The sequence below is a fragment of the Berghia stephanieae genome, chromosome 9 (assembly GCF_034508935.2).
Source record: "Berghia stephanieae isolate SIO BIC M18660-M18661 chromosome 9, UCSD_Bste_1.3, whole genome shotgun sequence".
NCBI lineage: Eukaryota > Metazoa > Mollusca > Gastropoda > Nudibranchia > Aeolidiidae > Berghia > Berghia stephanieae.
The window spans coordinates 28,915,853-28,925,852 of record NC_088368.1 but is presented as its reverse complement, the minus strand read 5'-3'; the positions used below and the strand labels follow the sequence as shown (position 1 = coordinate 28,925,852).

At 36.7% G+C, this 10,000-nt stretch overlaps 1 protein-coding gene across 1 annotated transcript in view; it reads right to left on the bottom strand.

Moving 5' to 3' along the window:
• Window positions 1-755: 755 nt before the first annotated feature.
• Window positions 756-10,000, bottom strand: part of LOC144979999 (uncharacterized) — an 11,413-nt gene continuing 2,168 nt past the window's right edge. Inside the window, 4 exon segments of the mRNA XM_078927432.1 lie at window positions 756-1,275; window positions 2,653-4,892; window positions 4,895-6,008; window positions 9,757-10,000. The exon segment at window positions 9,757-10,000 is cut by the window's right edge and continues 20 nt beyond it. Coding sequence (XP_078783558.1) covers window positions 860-1,275; window positions 2,653-4,892; window positions 4,895-6,008; window positions 9,757-10,000 — 4,014 coding nt within the window. The 3' untranslated portion in view covers window positions 756-859.

The window sequence follows — 10,000 nt, the reverse complement described above, 5'->3', positions numbered from 1 at the left end:
ACATCATAACCCAGCTATCAAAGGGCGCATAGTTTTAAGACTAATATCAATCAAAACTTAAATAAATTCTGCACCGATGGCAAAAAAAAAACAACTGTTAGATGAAATATTACATAGCTTTGGAGTTATTCAAACCGGAAATATGTCAATAATAATATAAAAAACACTGTACAATCATCCGGCTCAGTTTACCAATTTGGTGATTTACCAGTGTTCGAATCTCGGAAAGTGTGGTTGTTGGCTATAATGGTAGTCTGGTAAATATCAAAATGGTAAAACTCATTCACATCTGGGTCGAATTTAATAAAAAGTAATTTGCTTTAACCAAGGACAAAACACTGAGGATTTGATGATTCTCACCATACGACCAATGACCACTCCAAATATTGCTTGCTTTTTTTTTTACAACACAATGCAGTTTGACGTTTTAATGATAATCTGTGACCCACCGCTTCAACGATATTATGTCGGAATGAATTAGAAGAAGATAATATCAACATTGAAAGCAATTTGAAATTAGATTATTTTTCTATTATTTTTCTAGCTTAAATCACACCAGTCATTCTAACCGATTGGTAATACTAATTCAGTTAAAATGTTAACGTTAAATTACAAATTTGCTGGACACCCCCCCCCCCCCCCACAACAGAATACCGAATTAAGGTTGTGGGTAACGTGAAGTTTTTAAAACAATATTAACATCAAATTAAACACAACATTTCACGTAGGTACTCACTGCAAAAGCAATATTCCTTTATACTGTTGCCTTTATTGAAACAAGGAAGTTTATCAATTTTAAACATTATTACAATATAGATAGTGATTAATAATTCTACAAAATCTGAGTTTTCCGGAATATTTATCTTTTCCGTCTACTAAAGAGACTCAAACTTGGTCTTTTCTCTACTATCTGCCCCAATTGTCGATCAAACAAATTAGTTCGTCCATCAAACACACCTGAAAACCCCTTGGATCCGCCTCTGTTTTGAAGGCTGCTCGTCCCTCCCAGGTTTTTACTCTTAAGATAATCTTGATTTATGTTTTGAAATAGAGACCTGAATGATCCACTTCCTGCTTCAGGCTGATTTGGGGTTTGCCCAAAAACGGATTCAAATGATGAGGAAAACCCATTAGAAGGAGGACTATCTGATTTTACGAAAGCTGATTCGGCGGAAAATCCGTCAGAGGAGGGTGTGGCAAATTCGTATTTGTCGTAGGAGCTTTCCGGCTTAAAGAATTTGCTTGATGACGTTTCCTCCCCTGGAACATCAGAATCTGGAAGGAAATAATGTTACAGCTATATATATATATATATATATATGTGTGTGTGTGTGTTTGTGTGTGTGTGTGTGTGTGTGTATGTGGTACATCATAATATCATGTACTTTCAAAAACTTGAACTATTAGAATTTTAAGTTTGTTGAATGCAATCTTTAGTTTAAAACTGGTAAAAAAAATTAAAGAGTATTATATGTATTTGAGACCAATAATCAAATCACCGTTAAAATGATTTTTATTTTATCAAAGACTTGCTAAACGCTTTTAGTAAGCTAAAAACGAAAAAAATGAAAGCATGAGAATACCTTATGGTGATAACATTTTAATGTATTTTCCAGATTACCAACCAGAGGTGCTACAATCACAACAATAATATGGATGCTTTAAAGCTCATTGACCACTTTCGGATAAGTACTCATATTAACAGTGCATACCCGCAGTGTAGCCGATCCCAATTTTTAAACCAAAGTGCCCTACCTTCTTGATTGAATGTATTAGGATTGCCATAAAATTAGCTCCGAATGTGAGTTCAAAGCAAAATAAACACTTCTTTCTATTTGAAAAAAAAAAATCATCACTTTATACTTCTATTTCGTCGGCAAGAGACAATACTTATATCTGATCGACATGACACAATCAAACGTATCTATCCCGTATTTTGTTATTTTATCTAAACAATTTTTATTCTGTTCGTTCTTGTATGATCTACTCACAAAAATGGGAGCTGAAAACTAGATTGAAAGGTCGATATTCTTCACTAGAGTAAGCTTTTCCACTATCAATTCTTCTCTGGATCATTACAAACATCGAAAACAAAGATATGAGATTATACTCCAGTTTGTCTGTTTATTTTAAGATCGAATATGAAAGTGAAAAATTTGGGAGCAGACATTGATATGATATAAAATAAAAATCCAAATAGATGTATAAGAAAGAGTGCGAGACAACGTAGAATTTCAGTATGTCTTCGTTCTCGTCCTTTCGTGTTCAATATATGTTTGAATGGTGGGAGAAGAAATTTCATCTAAAACGCTTACTTTTGTGAATAATTTGAGCTTGAATTCGTCACAACAATCAGCTCTTTGGCTACAAAATCGGTCTGCCTTGACTGGGAATCAAACCACAGACCTCATGATCACCGGCCAGGCGTGCTACAATTGCATACATATAATTGTGGCAGTCTGGCCGGTGATTAATAGGTCAAATGGCTCGATCCCCAGTCAAGGCAGACGGATATTTTGGGTGGTGGTGGGGTTCTGATGTTTTTCTTTCTGCTTCTCATATTTTGATTTTTACACAGGTGCCTGCTCCAGAAATGTTTACTATCATGAGTATTTGACTTAACGGTATGAGAGACAACTCTTAAGATTTTACCTGCATTAGATTCTGTCCTTGACTCTTGATCGACGTCCTCCGCATCCAAAGAAGAAGGCAACTCTTCATTACTGATCTCATTATCATTTAAGCCATTCACTGTAAATCCTCCATTATCATCCGATTCAACATTTGTTGAACTGTTTTGGGATGAATCAGCATTTGCCGAAATGTGTGGCAGCAAATCTTTACCGTCATCTGCATGGGACAATCTTGGTTGCTCAATATTTGTTTGATCATTGTCTAAATCGTCTGATGATCCAGGTTTTATCACTTCGTTGTTATCAAATGTGTTACTAATTTTGCGCACGGATACACTTCCTTCTCCAGCGTTAAGGATGTCAAATTTGGAGGACACAGGATCTGTGTTGATTGAAAATTCATCATTATTGTTAGGGTTGCGTTTGTCATCCTCTTTTAGAAAAGGTAATCCCGATTTACCGAAGGATTCATAGGTATAGTCATTGAAATTTGGAATGTCATTTTCATCAATTTGATTTCTAACACCGTCCGTTATCTTCTCAGGCTGTCCACGGTCATTTCTTTCATTCTTGGTGACGTCATCACTTTTTGCGTAGGTTTGATCGTTTTCGTTTGTTTCTCTAAGATATTCACTCAGATTATCTAGATTGATGTGCTCATGGTCGTCTGTTTCTCGTGAAAACTTCTTCTTGTTTGTTGGGCCCTTTTCACTCTTCCAATCATTCCCAAGAATTGAGTTTTCATTTCGATTTCCGTCGATGCCTTCCTTGTCGTGTGTAGACGCATCTGCCTCACTCATGATACCAAGTCTCAGGTCGTCACTGATTTCATCATTGTCCCCAAGTACATAACTCTCATTGGGTGCGTCCCACCCATTCCTGCCATCAGTATCCGGTACACCTAGGGGAGATATATTATTGATACCAGAAGTGACTGAATCGTTTTCCAATATGCTATCGCCCTGTCTTTTAACCAAATTTGCTTCTGTTTCTTTCCCTGCCCAATTCGTCTCCGGCTGATCTGATTCATTGTTGCTTTCTATTGCATTTTTAAAGTTGACGCTTGGATTAAAATTATCCTGTGTCTCGCCATTCTCATTTCTTAAAGATGCCGGTGGACTTGAGTAGCTTTCATCTTGGTATTTTTCATTAGAAGTTACTTCATTTCCCTGATCGGATAATAATAAATTGTCATCGACATATTCGACTCTTTCATCTCCCAAAGACCTATTTACTCCAACATTTGTCGGAGGGTTAAGTTGATCATTTTCTCCAGACTCTATTCCTTTACCAGTATTACTATTGTATAAGTCTATCTTATCTCTTGCAATTTGAGTATCCGTTGCATATGACTTTTCGTCATCTTGATTAATGGAATGAATATCTTGATTTCTTGTATACGGCCAGTTTGGATAACCAGAACCAACTGGAGGAGGCCGTTCATTTTTGTCGCCATGTGTTAATGGGTTATCATCATCAAATTTATTATAATTCGATAGTTGAGTGTTATAAAAGCTGGTATCACTAGGTATTCCTGGGGTCAAAGGGTCTTGAACCGAGTTCGTGGTCTTTGATCCAACATTGTCTTTTTTCGAGATTTCATGTAAACGAGTTTCTGGAGAAGGAAAATCGCTTACTTCATCATTGTCATTGAACTTTTTAGAAATAGCCGGTAACAATTCTTTATTAGTGTAATCAACGTCATTCACATTGTTCGGACTGGGGTTTCCTGAATGGCTATTGAGATTATCACCTCTAGTTGATTTATCATCTTCAGTGGTTGTATCATCGTAAATATCATCAGTCAAAATAAAGCCAATGTGATCAGTCGGTAGACGTTTCTCTGTAGACACAACCTTTTCTCCCTTTGAGTCAATCGTTCTCTCCACAACACGCTTCACTGCAGGATTATTTCTTCCAATTGAGGTAGAAGTTATCTGCTCTTGATTAACTTCTTCGTTGTCTCTTGGAATCTTTGTAATTTTCTCGTCTGTGACCACGGTAACGTCATAATTACCCTGCTTGGGCAAGTGTGCATTCACATGGCGGTCTTCATCTACTTTGGCGTTGTTTCTTGCTATTTCTCTATAGTATTCGTTTGGATTTTCATGCGTGGAATCGTAGGATCCAGAATCCCTTTCGTCTTGAAATAAGATTTTCTCCCCATTGTGATCCCCATGGATTGTTTTGAATATAAAATTGATCATTTTGTTCATAGTAGTCATCGCCAGGTGATTCTTGAGCATTGCTATCAGAGTCAAAAGCCTTTGTACCTTCTCCAGGCACGTATTGGGCACAGAACTACTAGGCACAAACTCAAGATTTTGTTCAAGCTCACCTGGATCATTGGCGGCTGCAATAGAGTTTCATCGGGAGATCCTTGCAGATTAGCCCGGCTTGGTTTATCGTCTCTGGGAAAGTCTCGATTGCCTTCTGCGTGTTGCTTGAACCTTTTAGCCACTCCTGATAGATCATTATCTAGTTCATGCTCAGTATTTGAAGGTTCCTGATGCGAGGAGTCTCCTGAATCAAAAACTGTATTTATGACAACAGGTGAGTTGTTAGGTATTTCTGTCGAGATGGGACCTATTTTATTATTTCCAATGTTAGCTCCGTTTTTAACATAAGGAATGGGATTTGTCCAAACACTACCCGGAATAGTTACTTTTGATGCTTCTTTACCGTTTTCCTTTCCAACCTCATCCCCGTTACGCTTTTCAGGGGGTAGAGACGGAAGAGGTGGTAGACTAAGATTTTTATCTTTATCAACGGGCAAGAAACGATAATTGCTCTGAGAAGACGGTTCATCCCTCAAAGTGTCAACAAAATTTCTGGATGGAGGAAGCTTCCTGTTGTTCTTCAAGAATAAAACTCGTTTCTGTTCGTCCTCAGCCAAGTCGAGTGTTATCGGTTCGTTAACGCTCGGTAAGGGGAAAGCATTCCGATGAATTGGTTTCTCAAATGGATTCATGTGTTCAAACTTTTCTGCTCTGTTGTCAAATGAAAATAGCGGATGATTTCTGGCTGAAAATTGGTTATTGTTCTTCGAATACGGTGAATTAGTGTTAAAATTTGGATTTTGTTGTGATATTCCCGAAACCTGAGTAATAGGGTTTAATCGAATGGATGAAAAAGGGTGGTTTATGCTTTTATCATTGTCAAATTTCCCAATGCCTGTTGTGCGTCCATTTGAAGACAAATCTGCAATTGATTCTTCTTGTTGTCCGTTTTTGAAGCCGAACGAAATACCAGAATTTGATTTTCCGATATCTGTTCCAAACACATTTTTGAAGGGACTGACGTTGCCGTTTTTAGTGTTAAAAGGATTTTCAAAATTGCCAGCTCTGTATGTTGGGTAAACTGCATACGGTTTATCTGTAAAGGATTGTCAAGAAAATATTCACATCTAAAAAAAATGAATAAATAAATATAATGTAATAGTTAATTCATTTCCAGGAACACACGAAAAAAGTAAGATATGAAAAATTAGGTGGGGCATTTCAGAGATTCACCATGTCATTGCGCTCATAATCCCCCAGCTTGACATATGAAAAAAAAAATAGTTCATACGGTACACATCGTGTATTTGACGCACTGTTGTGCTAATATTACAACAACAAAATCTCTGTTCAGCGGCGTAACTTATGAAAATGGGAAAATGGGACATGGGGCTGATCAAAACATTCATGGCCCATCGACTCAACATTTTTTTTGTTGGTGTCAACCATGTGATGACAATTGAATTGAAGTCTAACTCATTATAATGGGATAAAAATTCTAATGTTTGTTAAGGAAAACAATGACATTTTTTAAAGATGAAATTTCATTTTTTTAAATCAAAAAGTTTGTGATTCTAATCTCTTTGATTATGAATTTCATCCCGTATCAACCTTAACCGGGGATGTTTAAAAGAAAATACCGATTTTACTTTCCATTCAAGGGTTGATATAGACCTAGATCTAATCTCTGAAAACGTAATTTGTCATTGTATCATACTAATTATAATAATGAAATAATGGAGCGTTCAGTCAATTGTACACCGTGATTCTTATATAAAACAAATATCGGTCTAAGATATTAGTGACTTTATTTCACCTTCCAAATAATAATAATAATAATAATAATAATAATAATAGATAGATAGATAGATAGATAGATAGATAGATAGATAGATAGATAGATAGATAGATAGATAGATAGATAGATAGATAGATAGATAGATAGAGATAGAGAGATAGTTTTAAAAAGCCAAGACAATAAATTTAACAATAAAATTAACAGAGTAAGGAATCTTAATATAAGCACAATTTTGTCATATTATTTGCTTTTGAGAAGACGACGAGAGTTGACCAAACAAATGATTCCAAGTAACTGTATAGTATTACACGTACATTATAGTTAAGTCACAGCATTAACACGTTTATGCTATAGTTTAATAATAATATGTGAATTCGAGTGTATGGTCGAGTAAAGAGACGAGATAGTTCATAGTTTTTTATTGGAGATACTACGTCGGCTTTCTTGCTAAAGTTAGACGTAAATCTATAGATAGTATGCGCTTGGCTAAGAAGCTCATAACATTGCCATCCGGAATATTAACGGACCAACACACAAAACTATGTGTAACCATGAATTTTATAGTCTGATTAATACAGTTAAGTGAGATATACTCATAAACGTGGATGGCAAAAAATGATAACAAAGACCTGAGTGACGTCATCTTCGTTCTATCTATAGCCTTTCAGCCACACCCCAGATGGCACCGCTGTCTCTGCTTATAGCCAAGTGCTCATCTACATATAACTCTAGTGGGTGAAGTGCTTTACCTATGGACAAAATGCAAGTCCGAGATATTTGATATCATTGTCACCTATCTGGTAACTCACTACGCTCAAAACAGTTAATTTTAAAAGAGGGCAAAACACAGTATCTGAAGCAATGGTCTCTTACGTAACTATGTAGATTTCCAGCAACCAACATCCAAGATGTCGGTCACTCACCACGCTCAAAACAGTTAATTTTAAAAGAAGGCAAGCCACAATGTCTGAAGCAATGAAGTCTCTAACGTAGCTATGTAGATTTCCAGCAACCAACATCCGAGATGTCGGTCACTCACCACGCTCAAAACAGTTGATTTTAAAAGAAGGCAAGCCACAGTGTCTGAAGCAATGAAGTCTCTTACGTAGCTATGTAGATTTCCAGCAACCAACATCCGAGATGTCGGTCACTCACCACACTGAAAACAGTTGATTTTAAAAGAAGGCAAGCCATAGTGTCTGAAGCAATGAAGTCTCTTACGTAGCTATGTAGATTTCCAGCAACCAACATCCGAGATGTCGGTCACTCACCACGCTGAAAACAGTTGATTTTAAAAGAAAGCAAGCCACAGTGTCTGAAGCAATGAAGTCTCTTACGTAACTATGTAGATTTCCAGCAACCAACATCCGAGATGTCGGTCACTCACCACGCTCAAAACAGTTGATTTTAAAAGAAGGCAAGCCACAGTGTCTGAAGCAATGAAGTCTCTTACGTAGCTATGTAGATTTCCAGCAACCAACATCCGAGACGAACGTCTAAATTTAGGACCGTACTTAAGAAGCAGGATAGTGTGAATAACAGAATATTTCAAGACTTATTATTGTCCTCAACATAGATTTCCCTGATGTTAGTGTGGCCTACACATTATATAAAATGTATCAAGTACCACTTATCTTAATGTATTAATGAACGGCAATTTACAAATGGATTAATTTAGATGTGAACACCACAAATTGACCAGATATTGTTTACAGACACATAAACACATTAATAATAATGATAATAATAATAATAATAATAATAATAATAATAATAATAATAATAATAATAATAATAATAATAATAATAATAATAATAATAATATAATAATAATAATAATAATAATAATAATAGGAAGGAGAAGAAGAAGAAGAATAAAAATTAATATAATTATAATTATAAATAGCCGTTTGGGTAATTCTACTTGATAAGTTACATCTGATACACGGGACTCAGGGTGTAACTATATATAACTTGAATATCAACAAAACTCCCTCTGCACTTGAGCTAACCAGTGCAGGCCTGTTGGCCAAATTATTCAGATCACCAAATCATGATCATTGTTTGCAATGATTTTTATTAAAACAAACGTGATCTTGATATAGCGTAATGCCTACTAAATGTGCTCGAAGCGCTTCGCAAGGCATCTTCAGCCAACGCCAACAATAAACGTCTAAACGGGACATGACACCTCTGTAAAGCGCTATCACCATTTTTTTTATCGAGAGACAACGCTATTATAGACCAGGTACACATTTTACACATGAATAAGGTAAGAGAATGTGAGTAAAGAGGCATTTTCAAGACCTCAACTTTGGTCCCATCCCAGCGGACCTTGAACCAGGGAATTGCCGGGACAAAAGCGAGTGATATGCCACGAGACCACCAAGCCACACACAAGTTATTTATTTAGAAATACGAGACATTAGATGGCCCTTACTTCTAGTCCATCGCTTCAAAACGATCTCTTGTCAGGATGTACCAACCTTTAGTGATATCTCGCTTATGCTCACGGATTCATAACGTAATATTATTGTAAAACGATCAAGTCCTTTTCCCGTCAACGTTATTTTTTTTGCAAATATCTAATATTACTCATCATTTATCAACGGATAAGACGATCAACTGGAGGGGGGGGGGGGAGTAAAGAAAAAGAAAAAGTTAATAAAAATAACTTGGGGCGACAAGAGTTGGAATTCAAACAATTTTATATAATTGGTCATGAACGTTCCACCAGCTGAATTAATAAAGCAATCCTCACTCACGGGCAAATGAACTGTTTTAGACCTGGATGTGGTCCTCGTTTTTTTGTTTGTTTGTTTTTTTTTCCTGAACCATTTGTCACCCGGCAGTCAATTGGTACCTGTCTTAGATCTGGCGAAGAGTGCGATAGACTAGCGTCCAACCCAAATGATAGCAAGTGTTTTGGTATTATTTGTATAAAGTTACAGAAAACGAGTTGAAATTCGGATCCACGGACCTTATGACTATAAAGGACTGATACAGCATTCTTAAATAATAGAACCTCATTTAAAATGATCCTTACAAGATTGTGCTTGCTGAAAAGGGATGTCAGGGTCGAAACTTTCTCTTTCTTGTGATGCTCGAGTGTTGACATGCCTTACTGGGGTTGACGTTGCCATGAAATCAGCAGCCGGGGGAATTGGAAGAGGTTGTCCCGATGTAGAGCCACTAGATCCAGCACTAACACCCCTAGCAGCGACTCGCATACCGGACAGGAAGTTGTCTGTCATTAGACGGTTGCGCGGTAAAGGCTTGAATGAAACAGG